This window comes from Balaenoptera ricei, chromosome 1 (assembly GCF_028023285.1).
Source record: "Balaenoptera ricei isolate mBalRic1 chromosome 1, mBalRic1.hap2, whole genome shotgun sequence".
Taxonomy (NCBI): Eukaryota; Metazoa; Chordata; class Mammalia; order Artiodactyla; family Balaenopteridae; genus Balaenoptera; species Balaenoptera ricei.
The window spans coordinates 106,109,630-106,128,776 of NC_082639.1; the positions used below are offsets into that span (position 1 = coordinate 106,109,630).

At 43.5% G+C, this 19,147-nt stretch overlaps 1 protein-coding gene across 1 annotated transcript in view; it reads right to left on the minus strand.

Moving 5' to 3' along the window:
• The window catches only part of NOTCH2 (notch receptor 2), a 180,676-nt gene extending 172,026 nt beyond the window's left edge, over positions 1–8,650 (minus strand). The window contains exon 1 of the mRNA XM_059929082.1: positions 8,354–8,650. Within this exon, the coding sequence (XP_059785065.1) occupies positions 8,354–8,426 (73 nt within the window). The 5' untranslated portion in view covers positions 8,427–8,650. The remainder of the gene's footprint in view (positions 1–8,353) is intronic.
• Positions 8,651–19,147: the final 10,497 nt, after the last annotated feature.

Here is a 19,147-nt window from a genome sequence, read left to right on the forward strand (position 1 = left end):
CAACACCCGTAGATGCAACCTGTCTTTGTGAGATGATGAGTCCACCTTGGCACGATGTTTGGCTGAGGCATTCAAAGAAGCAGAGTCACTGCCAATATCCTGCAGAAGGAACTGACTTGAAGACCAGAAACTGCCCTAGAGGCCTCTGGGGAAGGTGCTCCAGTCCACTGGGAAGAGAGACACAGGCCCCTCACCGCCTGACCAGGAGAGCAAGGGCACCAGAACTGGACCATGGTAACCCGCCTGCAGTTCAAGAGTGGCAAGGGACAGTAAAATGACCCCCCAAGAGTTTGTCCAATCATCCAGTAAACCCCAAACTTTGAGGGGCTAGTAGGACAGGGTTTTGCCAAGACAAGCACAAGAGGGTGAGGGAGATGTCAGCATGATTAATCAATGCCACCTGAGGCAGCAACTTGGGGTGTGTCCACACTACACCTCAGTCATTGCCTGACTGTGATGAGAAGTTCCTTCAGCTACTGCCACTGAGAACTCGATCTTCCAAAGGAGCTCCTTCCACCTTAACTTGTCCTAGATCAGGCTCAGTCAGCATCCAAGACTGAGAACACAGCCTTCTCTCTTGCCAGAAACCCACTAAGACACCACAGCAGGTGCCAAATTTATATTTACACCCCCACCAAACAAGGGGGCTTTGTCTTTTCCCCAAGTCAAGTTTTGATACTTCTGAATTCCAACAGAGAAAGAGGAGAACAGCAGACAAGCCTAGCAGGGGTGAGCTGGGGGTCGCCGTGCCCTGGTGGTCCTAGAGTTTCCTCCCTCAGACCCTACAGCTCTTAGTCACCCTGACTACAGGAAACTGCTCTCAGAGAGTGTAGATAAGTTACTAAATAACTGTACTTCATGTCCCTAATTTTGTGTGCTCATCTGTCTTGTCTCCCTGATGATGTCAGCTCCTTGGGGGCAGGACTCTATCTTCCATTTGGTCAGTGATTCCCACACAGCTAGAAAAGTAAAATACCCTGTACTCCCTACCACATGATACTAAGGAAAACACACAAATTAAGGATGACAACACACCACAGTCCTCCCTAACACACCACTAAGACAGGAGAGCTACGCAGGTAATAAATCTTAGAGCCCATATAGCTAGGGCTCCTACTAGAGTATTATATAGAAACTTATATATTTACATATATAAGTAAATTAATACAATAATTGCTTTGCTTTGCTCATTCCTAGCTATGGCTTTTCATCCCGCCTTCTTGGCTTTACTATTCTTTTTAAAGTCACAATGTATTTTCTGCCACAAAGCTCGTCCTCCTTTCAAAAAGGAGAGGAGAAAAGAAAGAACAGACCTACAGTCAACTTCCTACCGCTGCCAACGAACGCTGCTGTTTGTCCCATCCAGAGGCCATGAGCATATCCTTTCAGATCTGAAGCCACTTCCTTCTTCCTATCAAGAACAGCAAGACCAAGTGTCTTTGTCAGAGGAGCACTCCTGGGCCCCTTCTTGCAGACTGCTCAGTTCTGCTCAAGAGGTCCTCCATTCCTCCTTTATTCTCCCCTCCTTATTCCATTTCCTGCAGCAGCCCAGACACCCCCCCAAAGCAGGACTGCCTGAAATGAGTGACCTTTATATCTTTTTGCACTAACATATCTGAGGGAAATCCCTGCACCAGACATGTGTTCATAGGTTAACAAAACAGACATCCTCAAAGACAGCATCATTCACAAGGGCTGAGGACAGAATTCCTTAATGGACACCAAAAAGTCTGTGGAACTTTTAAGTATTCTGGTATCTCAGGTAACATTCTGATGGCGGGATAAGGAGGCTTCCACCAAAGTCATACATGACACACACATGGCAGTCCTAAGACTTTGGATAGATCACAAAAAACCTTTTTTTTTTTTTTTTTTTTTTTTTACAACAAAACAACTTTACTAGCCTTATGGGGACACCAGAGCAGCTTCCTTCTCCCTGGTGAGCTAGGCATTCCGTAAGAAGCAGGGGAAGAAAATGACCACAGGACGCAAAGCAACCCACCTCTAGCACTATCAAAGAATAAACAAACAAAACAAAACAAAACAAAAAGCCCTTGGCTTCCCTAGATTCACTCTGCAGTGATTCCAAAACTTCCCTAGTATAAGAATTACCTGGGGGCTTCCCTGGTGGCGCAGTGGTTGAGAATCTGCCTGCTAATGCAGGGGACACGGGTTCGAGTCCTGGTCTGGGAAGATCCCACATGCCGCGGAGCAACTGGGCCCGTGAGCCACAACTACTGAGCCTGCGCGTCTGGAGCCTGTGCTCCGCAACAAGAGAGGCCGCGATAGTGAGAGGTCCGCGCACCGCGATGAAGAGTGGCCCCCACTTGCTGCAACTAGAGAAAGCCCTCACACAGAAACGAAGACCCAACACAGCCATACATAAATAAATTAATTAATTAATTAATTAATTTAAAAAAAAAAAAAGAAAAACTCATAGCTAACATCAAAAAAAAAAAAAAAATTACCTGGCTATTTCTTAAATATACAAATTCCCAGACACTATTCCATACTCACTGAATCAGAATCTCCAGGAGAAGACCCCAGGTATTCCTACCATAAGAGAGGTTAGGGAAACACTGCTCAACAAATGCTTCCCTCCCACAAGTGCCCCTCTGGGCAGGGAAGTATAAAACACATAGGGCTAAGGTGATTAACCCAAGCAATCACCCCAGACAGGATCATCTTCATGCTCCTCACTGAGTTTAACTCCTTCTGCGGAGGGGTGGGTGTCAGTTCAGTAAAGGGTACCTTTGGATCCCTGTCACCCACAAAGGGCTCAGGACTCTTTGAGACAAATGCCTGAGAAGAATGCCAATGGGGGCAAGTCATAAGGAGGCAGATTACAACTGAATATAAAAAGATCTTTCTAAGAATTACAGCTGTCCAAATCTAGACTCATCTGCCTCCGAAGGCAGGGAGCTGTCTGTCACAAAAGGTGTTCAAGGAGAAAAAAGGTAGGCTACATCTTAACCAGGATGTTGTAAGAGGATCAGAATCAGCACGGGAAAGACAGGACAAGGTGAACTTTTTAAAGTTCCTCCCAATACATAAGTCAATAAAGAGGAAAATGTCAGCTACCCATTAATTAATAAAAAGAGATAGCATAAAAGTCTGTAGGTGGGGTCAGCCTTCAACTGATCTTTTCTCTTCAAAGGAGAAAGGAGTATAAGGACACACCCCTGACTCACCACTGCTCTCTTCCAGAATGTCCCAAAGCTGGGGAGGACAGAGCAGGAGTCCCAGGTGCTCTAACCAGACCTGCTGCCCAGCTGACTCTGCATGCTGGGCACAGGTCAGAGAAGGGATGTGTGTGACATGGTCCCTGCCCTCAAGGAACAAATCTCATTTTGGAGATAGCTCACACTCTATGACTCTCTCAAAAATGTATCTATTATGTCTCACCGTTAGAGTTTTTTGTCGGTGGTGGTGGTTTTCAAGGGAACCCTCTTGGTGGGAAAAAACAAATACACTGAATGTAAATATCCTCTCAGTCTAGTACAAGTTTGCAATATCCAGCTCAGGATGAAAAAAAGCTCAAAATAATCATCTAAACAAACTTAGTTAATTCTAAGTTTGGGATTGACATGTACACACTACTATATTTAAAATAGATAACCCACAGGGGCCTACTGTATAGCACAGGGAACTCAGCTCAATATTCTGTAATAATCTAAATGGGAAAAGAATCTGAAAAAGAAAGGATACTTGGATGGGTATAACTGAATCACTTTGCTGTACACCTGTAATTAACACATCATTGTTAATCAACTATACTCCAATATAAAATAAAAAAAAATTTTTTAATTCTAATTTTAAGAACACTATATTCCAAGAGTCCCCAAAATGTCCAAATTACAGTAAGGTGTGGCAACTCTGGACAAAATAATAGAAATTGCTGCCATAGTAATATAGTAATACAGGAAGCAGTAGAAGCAACTCAAGTGAGAGGCTGGGGATGGATGCCAGCACCTTTGAGGTTAAATTCCAAAGTAAAAGTGACCTTTATGAATTGCAGAAGTGATCAGAAAAAAAAAAGAAAGAAAGAGAGAGAGAAGAAACTACACACACACACACACACACACACACACACACACACACACACCCCAAGAGGGAAATTCAAAATGGCAAATTTAAATAAAACATCTGGGGAAGGGAAAAATTTGGTTTTTCCCCCAAATGTAAGGTAAACAATAACGCTTGCAAATACTGTCTTTTAAAAAACTGACTTGAAGTACCACAGGAGTCCAGAATAAGAAAATGACTAAAAGTAATTGTTCAATTAAACAAATATTTATTGAGTGCCAATTAGATGCCAAGGCACCATACTAGGTACAAGGGGGGGCATTAGAATAAACACAACTGAAAAGACACAATTCTTTTCCTCAAGAGGCACACATTAACAATAAGCACTTGAGGAAGTTCTAAGTATTTTTGTGTACATGAGCTCATTTGTACAAGAGATGGAAGTGGTGTGGAGAATGGACGAGGCACTAGGCTGAGGACCAGAAGAGAGAAATTCTAGTCTCAACTCTATAATTGGCTCAGTGATTATGAACAAAGTGCCTGAGCAAACGGAGGACCCAAAGCAGTGCCCCTCCAGCAACAGCACAAGACTAATTAATAACTGACCTGGAGGAGAATTCTGGTCTTCTGGCTTCTAGTCCAGTGATCTGCCCAAAATATAACGCATATGGTAGCCCGATAAGAAGGAAAAGTAGAGGAAAAGAAAACCCTTTGGTTTCAAGTCATTTGCAGAGAAAGGAAAGAAGAGAGAAGGAGAATAAGAAAAGGGTGGGAGTAAAATAAAAGGTTCAAGTTGCGGCATCCAGATAGAGACGTCAAGAAAAGAAGCACCTAAATAAGAACTGTACACACAGTATAAGGATAATGTAAAATCTCTGATTATATTCTCATTCAAATCATGGCTTAGAATTTTTCACTCTAAAACCGTTAAGGACCAATAGACAAACTGTCTAAAAATGATACATATGAACGAAGCTTGAAGAAAAAGAGATAAGAGAGAAGAAAGGGAGGAGGCAGTTTATAATAATATCCTGCAAATATATGAAGCCCTTCTAAAGAGACACTGTGGACCCATTGTGCCCAGATGAACAAGAAGAAATAGTATTATACTCTATAGCTTTTATGCTGGCAATTTTAAAAATCTTTGGGAGTCGGAAGGGTTAAATACTGGAATGGCTGATTAAGGTTCAGTCCATTCTGGAAATTATTAAAATTAAAAAGGAAAGACCCCATATATACACCTGAAGGCAGAATAATGAAATATCATTGAGCTCCAACCAAGTTACTGTATCAGAATCACCTATAAACCTTGAAAAATACAGAATCTCAGATCTACTGTACCAAAAGCACCCCAGCTGATTTTGATGCAGCCAGGATGTGGAGCTTTGTTCTACTGCAGTCGACAGGGTAAGGAGGAAGACCACTAGGAATGGCATCGGAGAGTGGGAACTAGATCAATGCAAATTTTGTGGGCAAAATAGAATTTCTGCGGGTGTGATATTTTTAAAATGTATTGTAAGGCTGGTCTGAAGCGTCCAAGCATATCCCACCGAATTTAAACATTTTCTAAGGGTCCTGAAGTCAGCAACTACAGTTCAGGTGAACCGAAAGTTACTCCTCTATGCTATAAGAAGCCCACAGAAGAGGCAGTAGAGTGGGAATGGCACAGGGAGATGCCAAAAAGATGCGGTAAATATTTTTTAAAATCAAAAAATCAGGAAAAAGAAAAGAGAGACTAAAAAAAAAAAATCACTCTCCTTCATCCCTCCTCCCCAAAAAGAAATAATATCAATACAGAGAGAACAAGAAGAAAAAGGAAAACAGTTTTAGGGTAAGTTTTATCTCCATCTGAAAGAAAAAACAATTTGTGATTTTTTTAAAAGCAAGAGAAGAATTCAACTGAGAAATCATCTAGCAGGCAGCAAAACCAGGAGTCACTTCCCATTGCAAAGCAAAAGAAAACAAGGAGCAAGGGGTGGTCTTCGATAGCTGTTTAGACAATCAGACAGATGGGTTGACAGCTCCTTGCCTTAGGAACTCAGTGATGTTTAAATTAACAATTGGCCACTAGCTAAATACAGGAACACTCAAAAGTTTGGAAGGGTGTGGTATAATTGGTACCTTGGCAAAACACAATGATAATAAATTGAGAAGATTCAAGAAGCTTTCACTGTTAGACTCTGAAAAGATTCAAGATTTGTACCAATAAACAGGTTTTTTAATCCCTTCTATTTTTGTGTAGTTTAGCATCTGAAGAACACCTGTCTAAAAATCAAAATACCTAAATCCTGTCCTTTGAGCTAACACTAACACTCGACTTGTCCACCTAAAAGCTAGCTAGTAAGAGCAATACCTCATCAGTGCAGAAGTATAGGTCCTAGAATGAGAGAAACTTTGTGTGTCAGAGTAATCCTATTTCTGACATCAGTCTCATCATTAAACACTTAATGTAGCAACTCGCTTTGCAAACATATTTATTATTCCCTCCAACTCTCTAAAGTAAGTGATCTCTGGTTCTCTTCCATAGATGAGGAGACAACAGACCATGAAGGTTATTTACTAAAACAAGCTAATGGTAGACCAAGGATTATAACCCCAGACTAGCCCATTGTTTATACTCCTCTCTATCCTAAATTTACACTTATACTAGAGTTTTCACTCAAAGAAAAAGGAAAGGCAAAAATACTATCATATGTGTTTTGTTAAACGCTTCTGAAACAAGAGCTTTGGTTCATCATCACACAGCATCCTAGCCCACTTCTGAAATTCTGAGGGACCCAGAGGTGTATGGAATTTGAACTTTCCAAGAAAGATCTGGTTGGTGTTGAACAACCCAGCACTGTGATCAATAACATTGATGTCTTTTAAACATCTGTGATTGGCATGTCGACTGTCTGTTAACAATGAACAAAGAGCAAAGATTTCTGAAGCTCATCTTCATAACTCTCTCTTTGCAAAGAGACATAGATCATGTACCAGTTTTCTTGATAAGGGTAAAAATCTTCCTTCAGATTAGGCTAGGAAAAGAAGGGGCCCCTTTCAGTTCAACAAACATGCACAAGCCACCATCCCACTGGAAGCAGAGAGTTCAAAAAAATAAATAAAACACAGCCCTGCCCTGAAAGGACTTTCTGAATACCTTTTGACTGCCATGGGTTTAATATACATTCTCTTAATTAATCCTATTAGCTGGGTAATTTCATTCCCATTTTATTGGTGAGTTCATACAACAGAGCTGGATTTGAACCCAGGATTAAAGAGCAGAGCTCCAAAGCCCAAGCTCTTTCCACTAAACAGTCTGAAGAAATCTGCAATCTAAGAGTGTGGGTGGGATGGGTAAGATATGATTCGATTTCCTTTCCTTGATCCAACCCTGTTCAGAAAGACTGTTGCAAATATCCAACCATAAAGAAGCTTTCGAAGGCACCACTTTGAATTAACGTATCCACTGTTCCTCACCCGCCCCCGCCCCACCTCCAACCATGCCAAAAGAACAGCAAAAGCTGCTGCCAGGTTGGAGGAGTTGGTGATCGTCACACCACATTCCTGGGGCTGGACACAGACTCTGAAACAGCGCCCGAGCTCTGCGCCTCGGAAAGAATAACAGCAGTGGAGATTTTTAAATCATGTGGCTCAGCATGCAGCCACACCAGTTTTCCTACTGCTCCTGCCTCCACCTTTCAAAGACTCGAGCAAAACTTTACACCGGATTCATGGGGACCGTGGATTCAGAGTGTCAGAACTCAGGCGCGCCGTAAAACCCTGTCCCCATCCAAACCAAACCCACCCACTCAGACTGTGGGCCTCCTCTTAGCAAAGCTAAGTCTGGCTGTGAAGGTGTAAGCCGTTGGCCTTGGAGGCCCTGCCCCCGCTCCCTCCACGCCAGGGTCTGGCATTCCTCCGCTCAGACCATCTGCGCTCCGCGGCCGGCGATGGTTGTCCCGGGCAGCCCGCCCTTGGCTCTCCCTCGACCCCAGGAAACGCGGAGCCAGTGGGCAAAACTGCCCAACTCCCCGAACTCAAGCGCTCCAGGAAGGGAGTTTCTGAGACTTGCTGCCCGCCTCCGGCCGAGGAGGCGTGCGTGCGGCCACCGGCAGAGGGGAGCAGGAGGCGGCGAGGAGCGCGGGGGAGGGGGCGCGCCCAGGGAGGGGGAGCGATGATGTCCAAACTTTAGGAACTAAGTGGCCTCACTCCACGCCGACGGCGAGCCCGGCCTTCTCGCAGAGTGGAGGACTGAAGGGTGGGAAGGGTCGCCCCAGGTGGCCGGCCGGGCCGGAGGGGCGTGGGCCGGAGCGCAGGGGACAGCACCCCACGCCCCGATACTCACCACGCGCGGGGGCCGCGCGGCACAGCCACAGTGCCAGCAGCGCCCACAGCGGAGCGGGGCGCAGGGCGGGCATCTTCTCGGTCGCCTCCTCCTCCGCCGCCGCCGCCTGGGCAGATCCACATGGGGAGGGGGTCCCGACAGAGGAGCCCCCACTTTTTCCTCCTCTCCTCCTGCTTCTGCCGCTCACGGCCTAGCGCTGCGCCCCGAAACTCGGGCTTCCGTGCCTCCACTCCCTGCACCCCAAGTCCGCCGTTCTTGGGCCGCCGCCTCAGCCGCCGCCCGAAGTTTGGCTGAAACTTTCTTGGGTGTGCAGCGAAGCAACCTCGTGTGTCCTTCCGCCTCGGCCTCCTCCTCCCACCGCAAACCCCGCCCCGCTGTCGCCGCGGCCAGGCCCCGCCGCCTTCAGCACCCAGGGGTTTCCCGCAGGAAGAAGCGCCGGCCCGGGCTGCGCGCGGAGGGATCTACTATGAGTCCTCAGACACCACTTCCAGCCTCGCCAACCCGCGTCGGGTCCCGACGCGCCTTAACTCGATCGGCGCTGGAGCGTCTCTCGGGGCCCGGCCTCAGCCGAAGGGGTGGGTGTTAGGACCCTGAACTTGAATCACTAGGGTTGTCGAGATCCTGAACTTGCCGGAGCGACAGACATCATCCACTGAGATAGGAATCGCCCCCACACACCCACACGTCCATCCACACACTCCCGGGCCAGCAAGAGGAATGCGGTAGAGAGGGACCAGTGCTGTCAAAGAAGGTAACGGGCCAAGACGCCAAAGTCCATTTAAAATGAACAGAGCCATCAACTGGGTTGTGTTGCACCCTTCATTCATTCATTCATTCATTCATTCATGCAGTCAGTCAGTCAGTCATCTAGCAAATATTTCTTAAGCGCCTTACTTTGCGTAGCGGTGTGCCCGGCACAATGGACTGTTACTAAAGACGCATGATGCACAAGCTAGTTTTGAGGACTGAGACATTGCTGCTGCGGGCTGCAGGATTCAGGGAAGGCTTTCACGAAGGAGCTGGGATGAGACCAGGATCTTGAAAGGTTAGTAAAATTGGCATAGGACAAGGAGATCAGCTAAGGATATCCCATTGTAAGATGTTGATAATAGCTAAAAATCGGAAACAACCTAAATGCCCACCCACAGAGGAATGGATGAATAACGTATGGTATATTTATAAAATGAAACACAATACAGCAATTGAAAAGACTGTATTCGTATATGTCATTAGAGATAAGTCTTAAAAATAAAAAGATAGTAAAAAAACTAATTGCAGAAGGAACTATAAAGTATACCATTTCTGTATATTTAAATGTTTTCCAAACAATACTGTATATAATTTATGAATACATAATACACAGTATATGGTAGAAGACTATAACCAGAATAATGGTTACTTCCCCGGCAGGAGAGTGGAGAATGTGACCAGGTATGGGTACAAGTGGACTTGCTATTTGTAAGAGAAGAGCTGAAATAATCAAAAAGTTCATGTGAGCATAACATTCCAGGGGAAAGCCATCATCAAAAGCAAATAAGATAAGGAAATCAGTAGATGAGTTCTGGCACTATTAGCAACGACCCACCGGAGTCAAGGCGGGAAAGGAGGTTGGGAGCAGATTATGCAGTACCTTGAATGACAGGCAGGGGATGGGGGGGTACAGTTATCTCTCAGGTCATAGAAAACCATTGAAGGTTTCTGAACAGGAGTGAGACTTGATGGAAAGGAAAGTTGCTCTGATAATCCTCTGCAGAATTGATTGTCAGGAGCAAAAGGTGAACTGGAGTCCAAGGACCAGTCAGGAGTCTGTGAAACAGTCCAGGCATGGGGTGATGAAGGCCTGCAGTAATGAGGTAAATTCCAGAATGGCAAGGAAGGAATGGATCTGAGACAATCTTGAAGAAAAAAAAGGGGGGTGGGAGGTGGGAGGTGGGAGGGAAGGCAAACCTATGTGACTAGTTGGATGTGGGAGTTTATGATCCTGTTGGGAAGGGGAATCCTACCCACAGAGCCTCTCCCTGTGACTCGTGCAGGATAAAATCCAAACTTCTACAAATGGTAAACATAAGGCCTTTCCTTCACTGGGCTCCAAATCTTGTCCTCTCTGCCCCACACTGTGAACTTAACACAATAACGGTATTGAATGACTTGAGATTCCCCTGAACATATCTTCTTGCTTCAGTCTCTGCACCTTCTGTCCCCTGATTTGGAACTCTTGTAGTCCCCTTCTCTCTTCCTCTTGGTGAACTTCTAATCACTCATCCTTCAGTCCTGAGAAGGCTCTACGGAAACTGTAACGAATTTCCATCCCTCACTGACAGTCCCTCCACTGTACTGCTTCTTTATCTTACACTCTTATCTATTTTTTCACACAGGACCGTTTGTATTTCTATCTTCTCAACCAGATTAAGAGGGCCGTACGGGCAAGGACCATGGCCTTATTCATTCCCAGTATCTATCACATAGGAACTAGAATGTAAAACAACACCAAACAAGTGCAGGTCAGTATGATCATAGGCCTATGAATTTCCAAACTGAATTTTAATAAGCACTTTATAATAGAGAAGCAAGTACTATTATTGAAAGTAGTCAGCTTGGGATGCTAAAAACTCTTTTCAAAAATAACATAATTAGTCAAAATAGTTTTGGAATTTCCCTTGAACAAATGTGTTCAGAAAAAGATGATTAAATTACTTTTTAGGTGTTGACCCGTGGGGTTACCAGCTTGATCATTCACCTTACTCACTAAATATAGTTCACAATGACTTGGCTGTATACAAATTTTTGAAATCACCTGCAAAGATTTGATTTGTCATTATTAATAGATCCAGAAGAATGTAAAAGTAATGACCCCCAAAGAGCAGCTCCAGAAATGACTGTGGCTATAACACCATTATTAATACATGTATGTGATTTCTCAAGGTGACTGTCTCAAGGAAAGCAATTATTTTGTTCACATGTAAGTTTTGTTGGATTCGTTATTATGTTAAATTTATGGCATACATCCCCATAAGGACAAAAGTAATAAAGAATAAATGTCATGAATGGAAGTAGGGGAAGGCTATGACGGAAGAGGTATTTGAAAGGACGTGTTTTGAAGGAAGCTATGCATATAAATTGGTAAAAATGAAACAAAAAGGGAGCTGAAAATCAAGGGAAGAAATTGGAATCAGCAAAGACTGAGAGATGAGAGCAAGTAAGTCCAACCCATCAACTGGCATTCTGGTGAATATTTACCATGGTCCAGATCCTGTATGAGGAGTTGAGGGATAAAGAAAGAGAGAGACAAGTAACAGACAATTAATATCCAGTGCGACAAGTAGAATGTTCACAGCTGAACATTCACAGCTGAGGGACTGTGTGTCATGTCCCAGCCCAGGGGTGGTCAGGGAAGGCTTCCTGGAAGACCTCAACAGCCAGACTAAGAATTGGAGGACCAGAAGATTAATGAGGTAAAGAAGAGGCGATTTCGCATGGTTAGAGGTCTAAGCTGTCTCAAGCACAGGGAATGAGTATAGAGGCAGGTGAACAATAGAGATGAGAGATTGTTCCCTACAGTGGGAAGATAAGAAGTTAGGCAGGGGCTGTGGGCGTGCAGAAAAGATGGGCATTGGCTCCTAAGACTCGTAACTGCTTAGGTGAGAGGGGAAAGGTAGACCAAGGAGTCAGCAATGACCTCAGTATCTTGAGGTATGATGAGCTATTACCGGATACAGGAAATACAGAAGGAAAAGGAGGTTTGGTGGAATAGATAAGCAGGCAAAAGAGCAATGTAGCTGAAGTGGAAAAACTGTGTTTAGCAGTAGCAGCCAGGGCTGTTGACTGCTTTAAGGAGAGCTGGGAGGAGCCTGACTGATTAGCAGGATGGAATTGCACTGAAATATGTTTTCTACTATGGGTCTCTCTCCAAAGTTAAACCTAAATTCCACTGCGTGCATTTAGATGACTGTTTCCCTGATCCCTATCAGAAGCCGGGGGTCCAGTGGTGGTGTCTCAAAACATGAGTAGCATCTGAGGACATAAGATGCCAGGATCTACCTGGCGATGTCAACCCAAAATGTACTCAGCAGTTTAATTACTCAACTAGATTGGGGGATGGCCTTCCCCAAGGACAGTGCTTTTAGTCAAAGCAAATTCTACTGTATAGGAGAAATTGGCAGGAAAACATTCAGGCGATCCTATAACTAAGCAGAGCTATTGCTGTTCCTTAAAGTTCTATAGCTTGACTGATACAAAGGAAAGTGAGATCCCACAAACTTTCATCTGGGGAAAAAGAAATCAGTCTCCAAGACCAAATTAAAGTCTATAGACCATTAGCAGTAGAAAAACATGAATAAAAGCCACCACTAGTTTTGGTTTTGTCAAAACTAAAAATATACATATATGTCTTTACTAATTATAACTCACACATAAAATTGCTTCCCAAGACAAATGCAGAATTAGGCACTTACTTGTTCTCATGTCTATTCTCTCAAACCCAATAAGCTGAAAAAACCCTCAGTGCCAGAGATCCTGTGTTGTCTATTTTGCCCCAGTTGTAGCACAGTAGTTAGTGCACATGAGTGTCAACAATACATGTTTTAAATAAATGTGGAATGAGGAACATATATATCTATATGAATCGGCGAGAGGTGCAATATTGACAGAAAGTTTAGGTGTTTTGGAAAATCCAGTGCTAAATCAGCTAAACACTATATATGTTGAAGAAGAGATTCTGGAGTTCTTATCAAGCATAGGTTGATGTATCAAGGCACTTCATAGCTTGACATATAAAACTACTCCATACATCTCACCATATAACCCAGGGATGCGTAATGAAATGTTTGTGGAACAGGAATTAAAAGGAAGATTTCTTTGCAGAATAATGCCTTGCATTTGTGCAGTGCTTTAGGCTTTCCAAAACACTTTAAAGTGTATTATCTCATTTGATCCTCAAAGCAGTTGTGGGGAATAGCCAAGCCAGTCATTATTATCCCCATTTCACAGATGAAGAAACTGAGATAGAACATACGCGTCTTGCCTAAGGTTAAATAAGTAATTGATGACAGAGCTGAGACAAAACCCCACTATTTCTGATTTCTTATTCAGTCACATTCCACTGTCCCTTCCTGCAACACTGTGAAGCATATCCAAGATGATATTTAGTGCGGGGACCTCTGGGCAGAGGTCTGGGCACAGCTTCTCATCACTTCCATTTCGGTACAGGACAAGCTGACCCACTTGTAACTAGGAAACCTAAGCAAGCGAATGCATTCTTTTATTTAAAAGCATTTTTTGAGAGCCTACCCTCTGCAAAGCATGTCCTTGACTCTGTGGCAGTACAGACAGGAATCAGACCCAGCCCCTGTTCTCCAGAGATCACAGTGCAGTGTGGGAGGCCAACATACAAACAGCATAACTACAACAGTGATAAAGCACAGGACTATGGGAAAGTAGAGAGCACTGTGATTAATTCTAAGGCCACTTTCATTTCACCCTGTCTCCAGCTAGCAATATATAAATGACCTGAGGTGGCCTATACAACCGGAGTGTAAGCAGTATAAACACAAGAACCATTTCTTATTCATATTTATAATCCCACAGTAGTTAGTTCTATGTCTTGCATGGAATAAGTGTCCAATAAAGACTCACATTCTGAGAGGTCTGCAAGTTCAGCCAAACAGGGGACAAGTTCCAGAAGGCAGGAGTTAATCTCAAGATTCAAACTAGCTCTGAGAATTAGGAGCCAGTCAGACCCTTCAACTGAACATAGACCCAAATGAGTAATATAAGAAATCTTAATGTGAGCTTCTTGGCATATGTTTGCCCTTTTAGGAATGTGATTATCTCAATTTAATTGATGTCAAGGCGTGGAAAATTTAAGATTGTCCTTTTATAATTAAATCTTCCTCATATGCATGTGCTCTGTATACTATATGGCAATGTCACCTATAAAACTTAACTAGGAATCCAAAATTCTCTGCTACCCATGAGATAAGCAGGAAAGTTATATAAAGTGAGTATAGGAATGCTCACTTTAGTACTACCTGACTTAAAATTTTCTTTTAAGTATTTTATGCTTCAATTCCTAAGTGGGTGTGTACTTTTTATACGTAATGATGTAAAAGAGAATTGACCTGTATGTACCAGGATGTCACCCCAACTCAAGAACAGCATAAATCCACAACTGTGTAATTATCAAACCACAATATTATTGGATGAGCTGCAGCATTTCAGTCACTAAAATGGTTATGTAACTCCAGATATTTGTAAAGTGTTAAGGTTTTTATTCTCAGAAAGTATTCAGTTGTTTCCACCCAACATTCTTATTTTCTTCCCTCACAATTAGCCAAGAAATTCTTGAGCAGTGAGGTCCAGGCATACAGAAAGTTTCCACCTTAAAGTTTGGCAAAATGTTTAAACTATCTGAGTGCAGATCACATCTAAGTCCACTTATGTGGAATTCAAAATAGTTAACTAAGTGTGAGGACGGGGGCATCGAGAGTAAGGAAGAGAAATCCCACTTTTAAAAGTAAGCATTAAAAAAAACTTCTAAAGTAATTCATCAGGAGATAATTAATGGGTGGCAACAGGTATTTACAATGGAAGTGTACATGGCCTTAACAACGGGGTTTGCTCTGAAGACATTCTAATTAAAAAGGGAAAGAGTAATTTTGTAGGAAAGTACAAATCAGTGGTGTGTATGCATGCTAATGTGTACAGAGACAGAGGTGGTAATTGCTGGGCTCAGAACAGGTATCTGTTGCTGAAGATAATGACCTTGTAAATATACCAATAGGGTTTCCAACAAAGCTGAGAGTATGTCATTATTATTTGCCAATGTGGAAAGGAATGTGAACTTGGAATTCAGCAGGTGAATCTGCTGGATACCAACTTGTTTTTGTTTTTAATTATTCTGATTTCTGTTGAGAACAGTATAAGATGAATACTTGTTCTCTTGCTCAGACCAAAGACCTGGTCATTTTTCTTTCAAACCGTTGACTCCCTCCCTCGTATCACACTTCCTGAAAGTCTAAGCGAGAAAAGAAGAACAGATGCTAGCAAGACAGAGAATGTTCTGCACATTACGATCTACATCTGAGTCCAGGAAAGTACACCTCATCGCTGAGAAGAGCCCTGTGGACAGTTCACATCTCTGTTGGTTTCTTTTGCAAGATATAGTTACCTCAAAAGAGCCTTCCTTAATTGAACTCTTATGGTCTGACTTGCCTGTCTACTGATGACTGTCATTTAAGAGTATTTACTCAAGACAATGGTTAGGGGTATAGATATATTTGTAAGTAAGTGAAGGAGTGGATAGGGTGAACACAGACTGATTTCTGTAAGCTCCAAGTGCTGAAATCAGTAGACAAACTTCAAGTTTTGAAAAGGCCAACTTGGAACATGCAAAATATAGTATAGTTCCTTGCTCATCCACCACTTGGGGTTTTGAGAAGAAAAGGGAAGTAAGAAGAGTTGAAGAGAAGAAAAACAGAAGAGTGGGAGAGGAAGGTGAAAGGGTGCTCTGGAGTAATATGCACCTGTTTAGAAGTGGGGAAGTAGCATGAACACTAGCAAAAGAAGAACCAATGTGGAGTTCCTCCTTGCACAGCTCCCTCTTCCCTCCTGAAGGCTTGGGGTGAACCCACCGCATTATTCTAGAGGTAAAAGAGAACCTCACTCAGGACACCTCCCTGAATTCCCTCCAAATAACTCAGAGTACCCCTACTCTAAATCAGTTCCCTATATCATAAATATTTATGAGTAATAATATCAATAACAACAATCATTAAAAATGGTAATGGCAAGGGCTTCCCGGGCTTCCCTGGTGGCGCAGTGGTTAAGAATCTGCCTGCCAATGCAGGGGACACGGGTTCGAGCCCTGGTCTGGGAAGATCCCACATGCCGCGGAGCAACTAGGCCCGTGAGCCACAACTACTGAGCCTGCGCGTCTGGAGCCTGTGCTCCGCAACAAGAGAGGCCGCGATAGTGAGAGGCCCGCGCACCGCGATGAAGAGTGGCCCCTGCTTGCTGCAACTAGAGAAAGCCCTCGCACAGAAACGAAGACCCAACACAGCCATGAATAAATAAATAAATAAATTTATAAAATAAAAAAAATAAATAATAATAATGGCAGTTAACTCTTCTGGACAGCTTACTGTGTGTCAGGCACTGTATTAAGCGCTTTACCCACTTCATTGTTTATAATGCTCCAGCCAGCTTATGAGTAGCTATTAGTATTCCCACGTTACAGAGAAAGTGGAGCCTGAGAAGTTGCCCAGGATCACACACCTGCTAAGCCGTGGCACAGCCCAGGTAGCTGACCACCTCCAGTGGCACATGGTTGACCTCTGCGTGGTATATATGCCTGCCCACAGGTCTCTGCCTGAGAGATCCAATCCCATCCATTGTTCAGACCATCCACTTGAGCACCGTATAAGCTGTTCTCTTGTCATTTGTTTTAAGCCTGGTCTCCCAAACTTTTTGTGAGACAGGGCTTGATCACATACCTCCTTTGTGCTCCCCTGCAGCGTGACGCCCAGTATCTGGCTTGTCAGCCTCCAACCCTGGGGCATCTCGAGGACTTCACTTCCCTGCTTCTGCCCCCGAGATAAGAGAAGGTCAGACAATTCTGCCGGTTGGTTCTACACTACAATTTTTTATTCTGAAATACTGCCTTCTATGTGTACCTAATGAAAGAAAACGCCAGTAGAGAAAGAACCAATTCTATTTATTGCCATATCATTGTTTAAATTATAAACAATATACATGTATATATATATATTATATATTTTTTAAAAATATATATATATATTTAAAAATTAAAGGAAAGTCACCTATAATACCACCACTGATAGCATTTTGGTATATTTTATTCAGTTGTTCCTTCATATGCACATTTCAAATAGTTATAATCAATCCTGCTTTCTCAGCTAATTTACATAGCATAAATCTTGTCCTGTGTTGCTACACAGGCTACATAGTTATCATGTGTAAAGTAACATGGTTATTGTCTGCACTATATTACAACATTGATGACACAGAGAGCTAGAATGCTTTCCACATAGGTGTTGGGATCTGTACCCAGAGTTGTCCATCCTATTGCAGAAACAGTCTCTGCAGACAATCCACCTATACTGCTTCCATTGCCAAAGCCAGTGGGATGAATGGGTGGGCCCTTCAGCAGCTGAAATGAATCAGCCCCAAAGAATCCCCTGCTGCTGCTCTCTAACCTCAGTCCTTCCCCCCAGCCCCTTACCACACCTCCACAGCTTTTACAAACCTTTCCCACTGTCCTCTAGCCTCTTTCTGTTCCCTGTTTCCTTCCCAGCAAAAGGCCTTACTTCCCACTTCACTTAAAGACATCTCCTAGCTCAAACATCACCTCCCCCGTAACCTTCCCTAGCCCTCCCCATTTCTATACTGGCAGGCCATCTAAAATCTCCCCAACCTCTTTCCCTTCAACCTCACAACTTATCTCTTATGCACCCACCTTTACTTCGTTTTCTTGGATCTCAGAGAAAGGCCTTTCCTCCATTCCAATGCTAATATCCTTCTGCACTGGCCATTGATTTCATCCCTTTCTGCCTTTTCCAAAACCATGTTGCCATTCATTATCCATCTGCCTCCACTGTCACTCTCATTCATCTCTCCCTCTCTGCTGGCTTAATCCTCTCAGCCAACAATTTTCTTCAGCCTTAACTCACACTTGCACAAGTACTTTCTATTGTAGGCTCAGGCACATATCTCTTTCCTTGCACTTCCCAACCTCTTCAAAGCGTAGCTTGTCCCTTTTGTTCTTACTTCTTCAACCCGCGACAACTTCCTCTCCCAACATTTGTTGAGCATCTACTACGTGAAAACAGTGGGGAAATAGAGATGAACAAGGCAGTCCCTACTCCTGAGGGGGCTTCCAGCTAGTGGGGAAGACAGATAGTAAAGCAAACAGCACAATACAATAAAACAAGTCACATAATAGTAATGTGTGCAAAAAAGTATCTGTAGAAAGGCTGCCTGGGGAATATTGGGAAGACTTCTGAGGGAGGTGACACTTGAGTTAAGCCTTGCAGAATGAATTCCATATCACCAGGCAGAGACTATATATGTACATATATTGCATTGGGGAGAGCACACAACTGACAGAAGAAACGGCTTATGCAGAGGGCGGAGAAACCATAAGAGTAACAATTCTTTAGGGAATAGCAGACAGGTCAGTCATTGGAAGGGTAAGGTTCCTAGTAAGGAATACTTAGAGAAGAGATGGAGAAAGATTTGTTTAGGCCACTGGTTCTCAAGCTTTCACGTGTTCAGAATCACCCAGAGGGCATTTGAAAACAAATTTCTGGACTCCAGCTCCAGAGTTTTAGGGTGGGGTCTGGGTGGGGCTGGGAAATTTGCATATCCAGCAAGTTCCCAGGTGATATTGACGTGTTGGTCTGGAGACCACACTTTGAAAACCCTTGGCTTAGTAACCTGACTTCTGCTTGAATTGTTCCAGTGAAATTAATTTTAGGTGTCACCAGAGACCTTCAACTGCCAAATCCAGTGAACTCCTTCTCAGTCTCATTCTCCTTGACCATTTTGCAGCACTTGACACAATTGATTTCTTAATTGGTCTCCCAGCTTCCAGTCTCACCTTCTTTCAGTCCATTCACTACACTGATGCCCACAGGACTATCCAAAATGCAAGTAAAATCCTATCACTCTGTACTTAAAACCCACCAGTGGCTCCCCATTCATTGTGGTTAGAACCCAAACTCCACAGGCTGGAACAGAAAACCCTGGCATTCTGGCCATACTTACCTCCTCTCCTGC